This window comes from Pygocentrus nattereri, chromosome 23 (genome assembly GCF_015220715.1).
Source record: "Pygocentrus nattereri isolate fPygNat1 chromosome 23, fPygNat1.pri, whole genome shotgun sequence".
In the NCBI taxonomy this organism is placed as follows: Eukaryota; Metazoa; Chordata; class Actinopteri; order Characiformes; family Serrasalmidae; genus Pygocentrus; species Pygocentrus nattereri.
In genome coordinates this window covers 18799904-18816471 of record NC_051233.1, presented here as the reverse complement: position 1 = coordinate 18816471, position 16568 = coordinate 18799904, and the positions used below count along the sequence as shown (strand labels likewise).

At 38.9% G+C, this 16568-nt stretch overlaps 1 protein-coding gene across 2 annotated transcripts; it reads right to left on the bottom strand.

Moving 5' to 3' along the window:
- Positions 1 to 2108: 2108 nt before the first annotated feature.
- On the bottom strand, positions 2109 to 14560 carry fbxw2 (F-box and WD repeat domain containing 2). 2 transcript variants are annotated; one of them, XM_017697957.2, is made up of 7 exons: positions 14110 to 14560; positions 12645 to 13154; positions 11781 to 11975; positions 10108 to 10241; positions 5135 to 5221; positions 4768 to 4937; positions 2109 to 3883 (listed from the first exon to the last, which is right to left on the bottom strand). In XM_017697957.2, exons 2-7 carry the CDS (start codon positions 13132 to 13134, stop codon positions 3592 to 3594), a joined length of 1368 nt encoding a protein of 455 aa, XP_017553446.1. In that variant the 5' UTR covers positions 13135 to 13154; positions 14110 to 14560; the 3' UTR covers positions 2109 to 3591. The 2 variants fall into 2 exon arrangements, with proteins under 2 accessions (XP_017553446.1, XP_017553455.1); XM_017697966.2 differs by lacking the exon at positions 14110 to 14560 and adding an exon at positions 13748 to 14035.
- Between the last annotated feature and the right edge of the window lie 2008 nt (positions 14561 to 16568).

The window sequence follows — 16568 nt, the reverse complement described above, 5'->3', positions numbered from 1 at the left end:
GCCGTGGAGAGCGATCTGCTGCCTGCAACGTCCTTCAGCATGACCGGTTTGGCAGTGGGTCAGTGATGGTGTGGGGTGGCATTTCTTTGGAGGGCCACACAGCCCTCCATGTGCTCGAGGTAGCCTGACTGCCATTAGGTACCAAGATGAGATCCTCAGACCCCTTGTGAGACCATATGCTGGTGCGGTTGGCCCTGGGTTCCTCCTAATGCAGGACAATGCTAGACCTCATGTGGCTGGAGTGTGTCAGCAGTTCCTGCAAGATGAAGGCATTGAAGCTATGGACTGGCCCACCCATTCCCCAGACCTGAATCCGATTGATCATCATGTCTCGCTCCATCCACCAACGCCACGTTGCACCACACACTGTCCAGGAGTTGGCCAATGCTTTAGTCCAGGTCTGGGAGGAGATCCCTCAGGAGACCATCCGCCACCTCATCAGGAGCATGCCCAGGCGTTGTAGGGAGGTCATGCAGGCACATGGAGGCCACACACAATACTGAGCCTCATTTTGACTTGTTTTAAGGACATTACATCAAAGCTGGATCAGCCTGTAGTGTGTTTTTCCACTTTAATTTTGTGTGTGACTCCAAATCCAGGCCTCCATTGGTTAATAAATTTGATTTCCATTGATGATTTTTGTGTGATTTTGTTATCAGCACATTCAACTTCAACAAATTCAACAAAGTATTCAATGAGAATATTTCACTCATTCAGATCTAGGATGTGTTTTGAGTGTTCTCTTTAGCTTTTTGAGCTGTGTGTGTGTATGTATGTGTGTATGTATGTGTGTATATATACACACAAAATTCCAGAAAAGATGTCCATTTCAACAAGATAAAGGTGATATCATTTAAGTGACACCTGAAAGTGTAAGTGAAAGAAAATTTAAGTGACCCCCCCCCCCCCAAACATTTAATCCTTAAACAGAAATGCAATTTTCTTATGTAGAATATGTAAGTATACCCCTACATATATCACTGTTTCAAATGAGTCAAACTGTAATCAGATGCACATGATGAAGTGCTAATGATTAGCACAATTAGAAAATATATTGGAGGAACCTCTCATTTTAATCCTCAGATATGTGGTCTGGTTTTCTCTTTATTACTGGAGTTTGGGATCTCATCATACCTAAATCAAAAGAGCTCTCTGAGGTCTTCAGAGAGAAGGTTGTAGAAGGTTATGAATATGGAAAGGGGTTTGAGAACTGCTTTCATAAATATTAGAAATCAATCCTATCCAAAAGATCATTTACAGGGTAGGGAAGAAGACCAATTCACTGCCATCATGTCCAGGCCATACCACCCCAGCAAATGTCTAAGAGTAGAGCATAAAGACTTTTTTCCTAAGTACCCCAAAATTTCAAGACAGTATCTGCAAGTAGACATTCAAACTATCTGTAAAGCATGATAATGGAAATGTTATGGTTTGGGGCTGCTTTGCTGCCTAGCCAACTTGCAAACTACTATGAATTCTGCATCATACCAGAGTGCTTGAGGAGAATGTGAGACCATCTGCCAAAAAGGTGAAGAAGTGGACCTTCCAGCAGGATAAAGATCACAAACATACAAATAAACCCTCCAAGGAATGGCTCAAAAAGAAACAAAGGGTTGTGGATTGGCCTAGTCTGGCTTACTGGGTGGACTATTCCCATTCTAGCCACGACACAGAATTGTTTAAAAATTCAGCACCAGTGCTGTGTCTGATATGCTAAGTGGAAGTGATCAAATGGACAAAGAATATGGAGACATTATAATGTACTATATTATTATATAGTATTAGTATATTATTATATAGACATATTGGATGTATAATAAAATGGCCATTTAGTGTATATTGTTCTCAGTCACCCAAACAGAGCTGTGCATTTCTTTACAAAGCTGAACAACTGTCCATCCTGTACAGTCTGTTGCTTCACCTGCCTTGATCAGGTGAACTCACATCTTGGCTCCTCTCAAGTTCTCTTCTTCTACTCTCTTCTTCCTCTTAGGGTTGTAAAAAAGTGCTACATAAAGAAACTGACTTTGACTATGACTATACAGGTGACACACCAGATGAACAATGACGTTCATGTTAAACTGCAGAAAAATAAATGGGTCAGCATCTACCCACAGCTACTTTCATTTATTTGAAAGACAGCATATAATTAAATACAACCAACAGACCAGGAATTTGCTAATTGTGAATGGATGGCATTATTGTCTACAGTGGCATAAATGACTGTTACAGTGAGGTCTACATTTGAAAGAAGTGATGTGCCAACTACGCAGATGAAGGTCAAAGCCAGAGTTCCAGCATTAAAGCCTTGATGACATCAATAAATGTGCCTTTGCACAGATACTTGATTTCATTCTGTGTCATGGCTTAAAGCTTCCCCAACCACCATAACCAAAAGAGCTTTCCATATTCGCAAGCTGATGTTAAGAGAAAACTGCAAAAGCACTAAAGAAAATGTGCCAAATCTTGGGCTGCTACCAAAAGACAGAAAAAGCTATAGGCAGGTGTTTTCTCATGATTCAAGCAAAAAAAAACTATATCTACGGGGACCTGCAGAACTACAGGGTTGGAAAATATATATTTAAAATTACAACTGTAGCCTTGCTTTTATTTTCTGCTGAATTAGAGCAACCTTATAAAATGAAGATGTAAAAAAAATTTTGAGCAATATTCTCATGAAACACTTTCAAGCAAATTAGCCTGTGTAAATAATATAGTAAATAGTACATTTAGTGGTGTTGGTTACATTGGGTTATAAAAATAATGAAAGTGTATAAAATAACGTACTTTTCTTACTGAAGTTAGGGGTTGTATTAATGGATTTCAAGATTTGTCACATACGTAAAAAAAATTTAAAAGGCACATGACTAATTTCAAGTGAATATTTAAAACAAAGATTCAGTGTTAGTGAAACATGATGATTTCCATACAAACCAAGCTGCAGTTTATCACACCAATGTAAATACCTAAAAAGAACACATACTGCTGATGTCTGGGATGCAAGCTAGAGCGTGTGCATGTGGCCATCTGCAAAATTCTCTTCTAAAAAGTAAAACAAATTAAGGCAACATTTCCCTGTACTCCAAAAGTAAATTTTTGACCAACAAATACATTTTTTGTTTAATGAAAAAATACTATACTCAGACAAATTACTTTGTAACTTTTTTTTTTGTTGCAAGAATTGTGATTGTACCGCAGTGGGACATATTACTTTTCAGTCAAGTGCTTGGTTCCCTGTTGTCTTGCTGTTTCTATTTCTCTACCAATCACTTGTATGCAAATAAAACTAAAAGCAGGTTGAACTCATATAGTCAAACCTTCTGTCCATTGCCATATCCACAGACTCCTCTGCTAGATGCATGATGTTTGAATGTGCAAATATGATTCTGTACATGACCAAGAGAGAGTGAGCGAGCCAGTTTGTTCTTGAACCTAAAAGCAAAGAGAGCAGAGAGAAAAAAAGAAAGAAAAAGAAAAACTTTGGTCCATGCAATATCTAACTTAGTTGGCTGCGAGTTTCAGAAATCAAGAGCACCCTTTTCTTATTTTCAAAGTCCCTACAGTCAATCATAGCTGGGGTGCAACTGATTTCTAGCCGTTCTCCTTCCACAGAACCAGATGAATGCTATGGTCAGGCATGCTGGTGGCAAACACCAGGCCTGCATCGTTCTTGCCATCGAATCCATTGAGCCACGAAGTGATTCCTGGCAGGAAGCTGGAGCCCCTTTTGGATTTACGGTAGGCCGGCAACGGCCAGCGGCCAGTGATGGCCTCAGTCCTCAAGTCCATGACGTATAAGTGGTGGTTATCGAACAGGAGGGCAAACACCTCTCCGAAGCTGAGCAAGGAAGGACTGGCTGGGTCTTGCTGTGGTTTGATGACTCTAAGTGGCAAGAAAGACATATTACATCCTGGGCGAATCAACATGAATTCTTCATATATGTAGTAAGACAGTTTAAGATGTTAATTCATACAATAGCATGTCAGACAGTGGCTTGAAAGATCTAAATGCAAGCTACTGTGTGGGATACTTGGCAGTAGTATGGCTCAGTGCCCAGTGCTAGATGCTACAGCGAAAGCTATAAAATGAAAACAGAAAACAAGTATCTCAACCTGTAGCTAAAGACTAAGAGGGTACATCAGGACTAACTGGTCTGTTTAACATTATAACTACACTAGCAATTTGGCTTTAGCTTGTTTTTCTACAGTCACCAAGTTCCCCATTTATTTTCAGCTCATGACCCATCAGGAAAACATTTTTTAACAACTTAACTCACAATATACAGTGAGGAAGAAGAATGTGGACCATTGGGGGGCCCTGATGACAGGGTTGGGAAACACTTGGCTAAATGGATACTTGTTCATAAACTCTTACTGATGCTTGAAAATTAAAAACTCTGAGGTTTTCTAGCCTAATACACCAGGGTTCTCTTGAACACATACTAAACACAGTCTTGGACAAAACTTAAATGTCTGTTTTACCACTGACAATCCTTAAAGCCTAGGTTTAGTAATCTCAGTCTGTGAAACAGGCCTTATATTTTTCTCCAGCAAGTCAGTGCTGCCCAAATCTGTGCACTTGCAGTGCAGTAATATTTTTTTCTTTATGAAAACAAACAGCAGACATACAATTAGACAATTCTGTTTTCTAATTAAAAACATTTTTCAGTGGAGGTCCACATTGATAGGTCTCTATGCATCAGTTGCATTATACCCTAATTCAGGCTCCCACAGGGTGATTCATCTGCTTACATGTCAAAACTTTACCTTAGGACATCAAAACTGGCAAAATCCCACTGGTAGACACCTAGGTCTGAACTGCAGACAATGTAGCGGCCATCAAACTGTAACCGGGGCTGCAGGCAGACACTACGGTCCTCAGACACAGATAGTGTCTTTAAACATTTGCAGTTGATCTCTCGTCCTATTGGCCACACCTGTTTTGAACACAGAGACAGTCAAAAAGTGACAGTGACTAAGATTAACCAACTATGCCTTTTACTATGTGATGTTACACACATGAAATGGCAGCAAACATAAAAGTTTAGCCTGCAAACTTGAGTATATGGTCCATGTCGATTAAATAAATCCTAAAAGCCTTAGAGAAAATTCAAATTTATAGCATTTAAATTACCTTGATTTCATATTTATCTGCGCTCAGTAAAATGTAGTCACCAGGACTGTGCATCATGGACTCCACTTGGCTTTTCTGTAGGAGTACCTGTAATTAGAAAACGTTCAGAGCTTTGGATGCATGTCTCTTCCCTTACAGAAGACCTTTCCTGTCACAGGTTTTGCAGCACCGGCATGGAAAACAAAAGCACTCCGTCGCCCCCCCCCCTTTATTAATGGTATTACAAATTTATTTTAGCATATGCTGATATGCTGTCATTGTGTAGAGGGAGGACCACAAACTGCAAACATACAAGCAAACAAAAATTACAAGGGAGAATAAAGAAGAAAAAAAAAATGAATGGTATAAATAAAGAAACAGAAATTGTAAAAACATACAAAATGAAAAAGAGAAGCTATAGCTATTTATAATACCTGACATTTATTTGTGTGTGTGTGTTAGTATGCGACCAGGAACATTTGGGTAGAGGCACCACAGGTAGGTATAAAAGCCGATGGAAGTTAAGGTGGTTGTAGAATGTTAAGTGTTGACCATGTTTCTTTGTATTCCTGAGATTTGTTTGTGATAGACGCTGAGATTTTTCCACTGCTGTTCAAGTTTTTCCACTGATTGATGGTAATCTTTTTCCTTGTTTTGTAGTTTGTCAGAATATTCTTTTAAGCGATGGTTAGTGTCACCAAAAGTGTTCTGTTTTCTTTCTTGGACTGATGGGTCACCTAACAGACAGAGTGATGGGGATGGGGAGAAGGGTTGTTGTTTTTTTTTTTTTTCAATGGACTTAGTTGATTTATAACAAGTTGCCAGACGTACTTGACTGGTGTGCAGTACCACAAGACATGTATGTAATTGTCGGGAGTGTTTAGGGAACAGTTTATACAGATTTCAGAGTCTATTATTCACATTTTATAGAGTCTTTGCCCAGTGCAGCATTCTGAATTACCTTATATTGAATGAGCTAGAGGTTAGTATTGTTTTTCATACTAAATGACAAGTGTTGACAAGGTGGCTATTCAATTTTTATGCGCATATGTAATTAGGTGGCAGGGTTAATGCTACATAGCTCTTTCTCAGCATCCGTACATGCGACCAAGCTGAAACTTTGCATTCAGCATCTATTCCCCATACTATAGGTGATATTTTAAGGACAATTTAATACACTGAAATTTATGCTCGCCATCGGCCAATCAGTATTAAGCAGGGTTTTGACAGGCTTAACATTGACCAATCATCATGAAACTTGAATGGTGTTTACATGTATCCACTTCCTAATAACCAGTCAAGTTTCAAAAGATTTGACCACTGGGGGGGGGGGCTATTCATAAAAATAAACCTATTATTACATGTCATTACTATATTATTACAAGGTTGATGGAAGTTAAATATGAATCCACTGTAGTACATCTTGCCAAACAATTTAAGTATATGTTTATTAAAATACTTCACCGTTTTTTTAGTAATCATTAACTGTTTGAAAACCATACTTTTCGAACTAGTCTCTGGATTTTGATCCAATCTTTTCAAATTTGGTCTAGAATAATTCTGGGGCCTCTCTAGGTAAATAATTATCAAAAACATGTTGAGTTTTTACTCAGTGTTGTGTGGATAAATCAATTAATTACTGTGGTGATGGCACTGCTAACTTGATTTGCTATAACTCAACAGTCATTGGCCAGATCATCTCCAAACTGGAAGGACATACTGAGACTCTAACGGAGTGTACCACTTCTGCTCTAGATTGGCCTTTAGGGGGCGCTTTCTTATTGCATGTCATGTCAAAAATTTTACTGCTTGTCTGGTATTTTGCCTTATTTGTTCAAAGATTTCACTGTACAAAGGCTTATTAGACAAAGGTCAAAAGGTCATTCTCAGCAAAACCTGGTGAACATCTATGGTTTTAGTCCTTGATCAATAGTGATATCATATTGAGGCCTTTTGACTAATTCTGACCCAGTTTCACTGAGCTGCTCTACAACTAAAGGGCCCCTTATGACTGCATTAGGCCTCACTATGGCCTACATCAAGTCAATGGATTAAATATAGAACCAGTCCACTGTGCAAGTGGTACTACGTGAGAAATGCTGCCATTAGTCATGTAATTCTGACTTCTAAAAACCAGTGTAGATCAGTACATATGAATGGAAACTTATAATGTGGCTAAAGGCCTCTACTTGTTGTTTAGGGCAACTGAAGGCCTTTTGATGAATCAACATCATTTCAGTTCTATTCACTCTGCCTTTGAATAAGATCCAAACACCTTGAGGCCTTTTTAGGCCCAATGAACCAAACCTGCGGAAGGGCCTGAGCTGCTGGCGTGTGCTAGAAACCACTCTTCGCCCCTTGCAGCTATATTTATGTATTGTAATTGATTTGCTAGGAAGTACTGTTGGAAATTGGTGGCTTCGAGGCCTCCCTGGGTTCTGTGCTTCTGTAATGTAACTAATTTGATCCTAGGTGGTTTATTTTCCCAGTAAAATTTGGAGATAATAGAGTCTAAGGTTTTGAACCAGGTACAGTAGGGTTAAATTGCAATCACTGAGGAAAAAAAGTTTACTTGGTAAACGGTCATTTTAATTGTAGATATTCTGCCAATAAGTGATAGTGGAAAGTTCATCCAGCGTAGGCAGCTCTGACAGCTTGGAGGAAATTTTAATGCCCAGACATGTGACATATTGGGGGCTGAAGGGGATATGAAGAGACTGTGCTGCTGTATCTGATAAGTTTGTGTTGATTGACAGTATGGTAGATTTAGTATAGTTAATAGTTAGAGTATTTTTCAATAATTTGTATGGTTTGAGGAATTGATGTGGGGGATTCTGCAAAAACAGTAGGATGTCATCTGCATATAAACTGATTTGGTGTTCTAAAATTTGAGTTTGGATATCTTATATGTTTGTGTTTTGTCATATAGCTGCTGCCAACGGTTCTATAAAAATTGAGAATACGAGGGCTGAGAGAGGGATCCTTGCCTATTATCTCTGTGCAGTGTGAAATTTGGTGATTAGTCCATTAGTATTAACTGTGGCCTTGGGTGCAGTGTAAAGAATTTTTATCCAGTTAATAAATGATTCTCCTAACCCTAATTTGTGCAATGTGGTGAACAAGAGTTTCCAATTTACTTTATCAAAAGCTTTCTTTGCATCTAATGCAACTATTGCAGTTTCTGATTTGTGAATCGATGTGTGATGTATCAAGTTAAGTAGTCTGCACGTTAGTGGTTGAATGTCTTCATTTGATGAAGCCAGTCTGATCGGAATGTGTAAGCGATGGGATAACTGTTTCTAATCTAGTTGCCAAGGTTTTGCTTATCATTTTTATGTCTGTGTTAATGAGTGATAGTGGACAGTAGCTGGAGGGTAGGGTGGGATCTTTGTTAAGTGATACCTTTTTAATCCCACAACCAGGGGAAATTCCACCTCTGCATTTAACCCATCCGAGAAGTGAAACACCACATACACACTAGTGAATACACACACACTAGGGGGCAGTGAGCACACTTGCCCAGAATGGTGGGCAGCCCTATCCACGGCGCCTGGGGAGCAATTGTGGGTTAGGTGTCTTGCTCAAGGACACCTCAGTCATGGACTGTCGGTGCTGGGGATTGAACCGGCAACCTTCCGGCCAGCTCCCTAACCTCCAGCCCACGACTGCCCCACGACTGTAAGGTTTAAGATGAAGTGAAGTTATAGTGGTATTCCTTTCAGATGGTAAAATCTTGTTATGCTTTATTTCAGCAGTCATTCTATTGAATAGTGGGGTGAGTATTGTCCAGAAGTGTTTATAAAATTCAGTGGGAAACAAAAGCACTACTTAATACAGCTGATGGCCTGTCAGGTTATTTAACATCCACAGTACATGAGTAACCACTTTGTAGACACCACCTGCTCTGCATAATTGTCTGCACTGTATACTATTTGAAGTTGGAAGAAGTTTATGGAGTTAATTTTGTACCAAAGTTTAAAATAAAATCCACAAGCAAAATATTAAGTATAAATGTTCAAAATAAGTTGCAAACACAAATATTAAACTTAATTCTTCAAAAAAGATTACTACTCATTTTCTCTTATTCTAATAGAAATGTATTACTCATTGATGGTTCTTGCTTAAATTTTTTTTAGCACTGAAACTCATTGCTAAGTCCAACATTTGTCATATTTATTATTGTAATACACACTCAGGGTTCTGTGTCACCATAGGTAAAATATATATTTTGGATATTGAAGGACATAAACTTATTTGCTGACTAAGGCTGCACCATCTTTCAGGTTTGTAGCTCCTAGTGCTAACTAGCCTAGCTGTACCTACTTAAAGGCTAACTAGGTTTGCAGCTATTTAAATCAGTGACTACACTGACTACAGAGCCCCCATGAGCTGAATCAGGTGAACTGGGTCAAAAATAGTTGAATCTACAGCGGTGTTGGTCAAGGGCTGTAGCTAAATATAGTAAAAAGTTGAAAATAGCACAGATTGTTGAGTTACTGCTGCAGTGAGATCATATTAATGTAATGTACTACTTCAGATATTAAGCAGTTTAGTTTCACTGACAGCATGACTAACCTAGTTAGCGTGAGAGGACACTGCTAAGCTAACTAGCTCTAGCAAAAACTGGCTAAACAAAATTATATCAAAATGGAAAAAAAAAAGTATGAGCCTTCTTGAAAAATTAAGTTGGTTTGACTTCTCTCTACATAAAATTAACTCAACAGAAGCTCAGCCTGCAATAACTACAGAGGAAACTCAATCAGCACTCATTACTCAATAATCTTTGCATGAGGACTTTGCACTAGTGGTTAGACTTCAATGAACATGAGGTGAAAAGAATCTCTTTGGCTACTGTGCTCTGTAGGATCCTTCATGTAGAAGACAATCTCATTGACTGGTAGGATCAATTTACCAGGGGTCAACATCCAGGCTGATCACTTATTCAAAATTGCCATTACAATCTGACAAGATAACACCGCCAATACAAATCTTACCTTAGTGACCCACTCTGTGTGTCCAGTGAGGGTGTTAAGACAGGCTCCAGCTGACAGGGCCCACACTTTGACAGTAAAATCTGCTGAACCACTGACCAGCGTGTCCAACTCATCATTGTAGTCTACACTGAACACTAAACATACAATACAAACCTTTAGAAACACATTATTGCTACCCACAGTACAAACAAAGGCAAAATGTAGTAGGATCGCACATACAGAAAAACATTAAATTAAGAGGTTATTTGTTCATGTTTGTGTGTGTATATCTATATATCTATATATCTATCTATATATATATATATATATATATATATATATATATATATATATATATATATATATATATATATATATATATATATATATACACACACACACACACACACAGATGACCATTCTGTACAATTGTGGTGAGGAGAAAAGCATCTCAGAATGCACAACATGACGAACCTTGAGGCAGATCGCCCACAACAACAAAGGAGAATTTCGGGTTCCATGTCAACCAGAAACAGAAAGCCAAGGCTGCAGTGGGCACAGTCAACAAAAGTGGGCAGTTTTTTTAGCCTGGTCTAATGAATCTCGATTTCTGCTAAGGCACACAGATGGTGCCGTCAAAATTTGGGCAACAGCTTGAACAAGTGGGCCTAACCTGGCTTGTATTAAAAGTCCAAGCTGGTAGAGGTGGTGTTATGGTGTGGGGCATGGTTTGACTGCTTGACTGAAAACATGACAATCCACTCAATACACAGACCACAGCAAAACAAACAAGAAAGTCCCAGCCAGCAGGCTACCATCAATTATAGCGTCATTATCTGAAATTATCAACTTAAATTTTAAACAGTGTCAAAGCACAAAGTATAACTAAAATGACTATCAAGAACATTGGATTTCATAGGCTTATTCCATAGGACACATACTGTAATATATTTAGCATGTTTATTTTAAGTAAATTGTTTTTATTTATTGTCAACTGATCTTGCCTAAAAACCCCAGGCTTATTACATACTAAGGTGTATTGTTCAGTATCTACAGACACTACGATTTAATAATAACTATTAATAATAATAATAACTAATTTCATAGAACTGTGTAATAAAATCTTGGCCTGCCAGCAGCCATTTAGGAAGTCAAAGAAATGTTTACAATAATGAAATCATATTTTCTTTATTCATTGTAGGTTTTAAGGTTAGTTAGCAGAAATTTATATTCATTAGACCAGGCTAAGTTTTTAAAATGTCCAGTTTTGTTCACTGTGCCCACTGCAGCCTCAGCTTTCTGTTTCTGGTTGACCGACATGGAACCTGAAATTGTCTTTTGCTGTTGTGGGCCATCTGCCTTTAATGCAGCCATTTAGGAAGTTAAAGAAATGTTTACAACAATGAAATCATATTTTCTTTATTCATTGTAGTTTTTAAGATTATTTAGCATAATTGAAATGGCAAAGGAGGGAAAACATTTCTTTTTTCCAGCCAAGTATGCCTTGAAATGCCAAGAATTTTCCTTTTGTAGCATCAAAACTGAAAATGAAACTTGGCAGTAGGCAACAACAAATTTATTGTACAGCAACAAGTCTTTATATATTGAGACATACTCCAACTCAGTGACAGAATGAGTCAGTCTGCTGATTCACTCTATGCTGTTCACTGACAAAGACATTGTCTGGCACTAACCTGCACCAGTGTGTCCACGGAACTGCTGAATTTTGGCACCTGTACTCCACTCCCAGCATGCAATGGTGTTGTCAAAAGACCCTGTCACCAGTTTCTGCTCATCAAACTTCACAGTTGCACAGGTGTGTGTTTGGATGCCGTAGATGCACTGGCCAGTGCGAACATCCCACAGTTTGGCTGACAGGTCATCAGAACCTGAAGGAAATGTTCAGTGATAAGTTAGCTGCACCACATTTAATATAGACCACCCATTGCTGCAGTATAATGGTTAACTACTACAAGAGTTATTCCATGACAAGAGGTACTGCCAACTTTGCAACTAACTTTAATTTTTTTATCGAATGCCATCACTGTGCTCAGAAGAGTCTTGGGTCTCGTTTATAATTTCTGTAATGTCCAAATAGCACACCAACTCACCGACTACCCTGTAATACACACAACTATGCAACTATTTTATAGAGCTATTATAGTGACAAAGACATGACACCTAAGCAAAGCCTGATTACAGCATGGCCAGTTAAACACATGGCGCACATGAAGGCTTCTCCTAAGATAATCAATCATTAATGACATGCATCAAACACTAATGATGAACACATGAGAGCTTTAGGTTAACTTATAAAAAACACTTCCAGTGTTACATTAAGCTAACCTGTTGAACTGCCACCATGTGAATGAGAAACCATGTGAAATATCTGAAAAGTGTTTGAAAAAAACTGTCTCAACACGCGAAATAAGGTCATATTAATATCGGCATCACATACAGCTTAAAGTGTATGCAGTTTTCCCTTAAAAATAAACATATTCAAAGCAAGCAAAAATATATATATCTGGATATTTCTTTAATGGAAAATATGCACATACCTGTGCAGAGGAGACCATCCTTGTAGTATAACGCATACACTCGGGCACTGTGCCCAATCAGGGAGCTGGTCTCAAAGGCATTTTCCTCCTTCAGCTGCTTCATGCGAAGCTTGGCCTTCAGGTACACCCGTTTCCAGTGCGCAGCATCCTGGATGGAGTCATCAATTCGCCATCCCAGGTCTCTACACACACCCTGCCATACTTCTGTACAAGTATTAATGACTTTGTTCCACTGCTTGCACACCAAACAGCAGGTAAGTAATGTCTGCGGGTCTAGCCAGCGGAGCAGGTAGAAGGCCAGCTCTAGCGGCAGCAGCCGCAGGAAGTCCCGCTTCAGCAGTGTCTCCAGGCCATTGGACAGGTGGCGAAGTTGGGCGGCACCGCTCAGCGAAATCAGGTGGTCCAGTGATTGATTGCGCTGCTGGTCATTCAGTGCCAGGAAGGAGGCGGAGACTGACTCCAGCCATCCCTCGAAGGCCTCCTTCTCCATGGGCACATGAGGGCGTCTACCTGTAAGGAGAAAGGTTTGGATACTGAAAAAGTTCAAATGGCAGTAGATAGCTTCATAGCTAACAAACAGCTATAACATCTTTAACCAAGCATTAAATAGAATATCGTAGAATTCATAGAATAAGGACAATAGGTCTTAGATTGAATCTTTTCATATTTTCTTAAATTACAGTTGAATAAAATGGAAAAATACACTCATTGTGACAGTGTTTAACATCAGACCGTTTGAAGGGCTGACTTTTTAGTATTTCTGTGCAAGACCAAGTAACTGAAATCAGACCAGCTGTTAGCACAACACACAAACCCAGGGGTCACAAACAAGGATACTTTTAATACTTGTCCAGTGTCACGAATTCAGCCCAGTTTTCTTAAATAACGCTGAAGAACATACTGCTGGTGAAGCATTTAAGTGTCGTCAGGTATAAGCCACCAAAACAACCGAGTTAGCTACAGCGTATTTAACGCTAGTTTATTTCATAGCAAGAGTGGGATGCCTTACAGAACTAAGGTGAAGTTACAACTCAAAGAAAGCAGTCGCCGTGCAGTGTTTGTACTCAAAACCAGCGCAGCAAGCTAAATACTTAGCTTCTTACCTAGCTAGCTTAAGCACGTAACCGCTCTTCACATTATGGTAGCAACACTTGGCTTCAAATGGACTGCCAGTTATCCGAATCTGGTCATCCGAGTTAACGTTAGCTAGATCACTTACTACTGTCCTCACGTTTAGCTATAAATAGCTGAGATGTTTTGGAAGTTGGTCACTTAGTCAGTTAGCTAAGCTAACGTTATGCCAGAACGCTTAGCTACAGCTGCCACCAGAAACGTTATACCACAAAAGGCTTAGAACTAATTATGTAGACACCAAGCTAACGAACACGCAACAGAGTAAGAAGCAGCAGCGTTTTCATACCAAAAAAAGTTTTCATACCAGCTAAAATATTTTTAGGCGACTCACCATTTCCAGTAGAATCAAATGGTTAGCAGGGTGTTAGCTAACTAGCTAGCTGCTTCAAAACCAGTTTCGTTCTTCAAATAAATTTCGAACCAGCGGTGTTACTGAGAGCAGCCCTACTGCAAGCTAACAACTAAGGTTATATTTTATAACTTGGTAGCAAAAAACATTATATAAATTCTGTTGCTCGGTAAAGTCTGACTAGCTTGTTGAGCTAACTAAGCTAGAAGCCGAATCGTTGGATAGCCAGAGAGCATATTTAGCTATGTGAAGCATAAAGATAAAATATAGAATAAATGCTATTTGACTGCATTAACATATAAATAAACATTCTGCTCATCGACACTGTCATGAATTAAGAATCAGACATGCTGAACGTTTTAATAAGCACCCGTTATAGAAATGGGCTAACGGCTAAAGCGGAGAGGACCCGTTAACCCAGCACAGCGACGAGTTCCGCCTGACACGAGCGGGACGAGCGGGAGGCGTGACCGGAACGGGGGGGGGGGGGGGGGGGGGGGGGGGGGGGGTGGTGAACTTAAAAAAGAGTCAGTCCATCAACCCGAAAACAAATAAATCAATAAATAAATAGTAATCAGAGTAGCCCCTTGTGTGTTTATATCCATAAAATGATTTTCCCTCGAAATGTAATAGCTACTCTTCTCATTTACATTTAAGGCGTAATGACTGACTCAGAGCGACTTACAGAAATCTAAAGGTATTTTAAATAGTACTTCGTGATACGTTGCATTAATGTTATGTATTTGGAATACTGAGATCTTGAATCCAAAATCGTTGTTGCAATATTTGCATGTACGTCCGTATATGGAAAAAAAATACTCAGGGGGCTCCAGTCTTATGCGCAAAGGGTCTGTGTAGGTGCAGCTTTTCATTCTAACAGAGCAGAAGCGCCGGGCGTTAGAAGACGAAATCAATGGTTTCTCCTGCTTTATTGGAGTGAAGCCTTGCAGCCACACCAGCCCTTTCGGATACAGGATTGGACACCCTGCCTTGTATGGTGGGCCTTTGTGCTAACAGCAACTCTTAGCAGATAAGACGCAGACTGTGCCTGAAATTCTTGTGCAAGTCAGATTTTAATAGGTGGTAGTTTTTATTTGTTACAGATAACGGAGTCTGTCCATGAATGTACCGAGTCTCTGTCAGCAGGTGTCGCACCTGCCCAACTGTGAACAGAAACTCAGTCCGATGGCCAGTCTGCGGACCTTTCCACGCCATTCGCTGAAAAGCCTCTTTTTACAAGCAAAACCTTTACAAACAATACAGTAAGATAAACCCTTCACTGAACTCAAGCATCTATTCGTGTTTGTATTATTCTATTCAACCCTGTTGTGCTCTTTCTGCCACTTGTAAAATGAAACCATTGATCTTCTATTTTGAGATTGCAAAATATTCTGGAATGATTTTTGAAAAAGTCTTAGAGGAAATAATGCTTTTTTGTTGCATCCACTAGAAAAGATAAGGAATTTATTGTGATAACAATAAATAACACATAACATTTTTTGATTCAATATATGATATGTTGTCTTTGTACCTTTTCAACTAAATACAGTGTTTAAATGATTTGCACATCATTGCATTCTGTTGTAATTTATATTTTGCATAATGTCCCAACTGTTTTTTGAAAATGGGGTTGTAATAATAATCATGATAGTATAATTTAAGATAAAAAAAATCAGAATAAACCGATAAAATAGCAAAATAACATAAATGACAAATCAAAAATAGATAAAAAAATGCGGATTATAAAATATATATAAAGATTGATTAATGTAAAGCAATAACTTAAACCTACCAAAATCATATAAACTGTTAATCACAATCGAATAAAACAGTTGCAGGCTGAGTGGAGGAGGTTTGAAGCTAAAAGTTTAAAATGTTCATGGGACACCAGTAAGTGAAGCTTTAGAGTTTCCTATAAAGAGTAACAGCTCCCTGGTGCACTGTAGCTAAAAGCAGTTTTTCTGGGTTCAGTAAGAACTGTTGGCACCTGAAGTGTGGTCCAATCACTTGTACCAATCTGATAAACATTATTTGGAGCATTTTTGTGATGTATGATGACATATGGCCAGTAAGTGCTTTACAGAAAGAAGAAGCCAGTGTGTCTCCTGACACACAGCCACAGATGACCAGCCAACCATTTCATGCAGAAGACAGAGATGTGTATTGAAGGGGTCAGTGGTAATGAATCTGAAAGCAGAGTGGTACATATTTAGCAGAGTCTATAGAGTAGTTACAGATGCAGATTTATAGATCATCACCTGAATAGACAATAACATAAAATATTCTGTTTTAATTAATACAGGAAGCCTATTTTTCACCTCAGTTTACATGTAAGCTTGTTAATATGGTATTTTTTGTGTAAGTGTATTTGTCATCCAACCATATGTCCAGGTGCTTGTATTCACTAACTCTTTCAATCTAATCTTTTCAGGGCTGTGATT

What these genes read in the sequence shown, in the direction of transcription:
- fbxw2 (XM_017697957.2), bottom strand. Translation starts at nt 13,134, where the DNA reads ATGGAGAAGGAGGCCTTCGAGGGATGGCTGGAGTCAGTCTCCGCCTCC. An exon ending in ACACAGAGTGGGTCACTAAG is followed by an intron (nt 5,222 to 10,107) that starts GTAAGATTTGTA and finishes TTCTAATTACAG; the next exon opens with GTACTCCTACAGAAAAGCCA. An exon ending in GCCAGTTTTGATGTCCTAAG is followed by an intron (nt 3,884 to 4,767) that starts GTAAAGTTTTGA and finishes CTTGCCACTTAG; the next exon opens with AGTCATCAAACCACAGCAAG.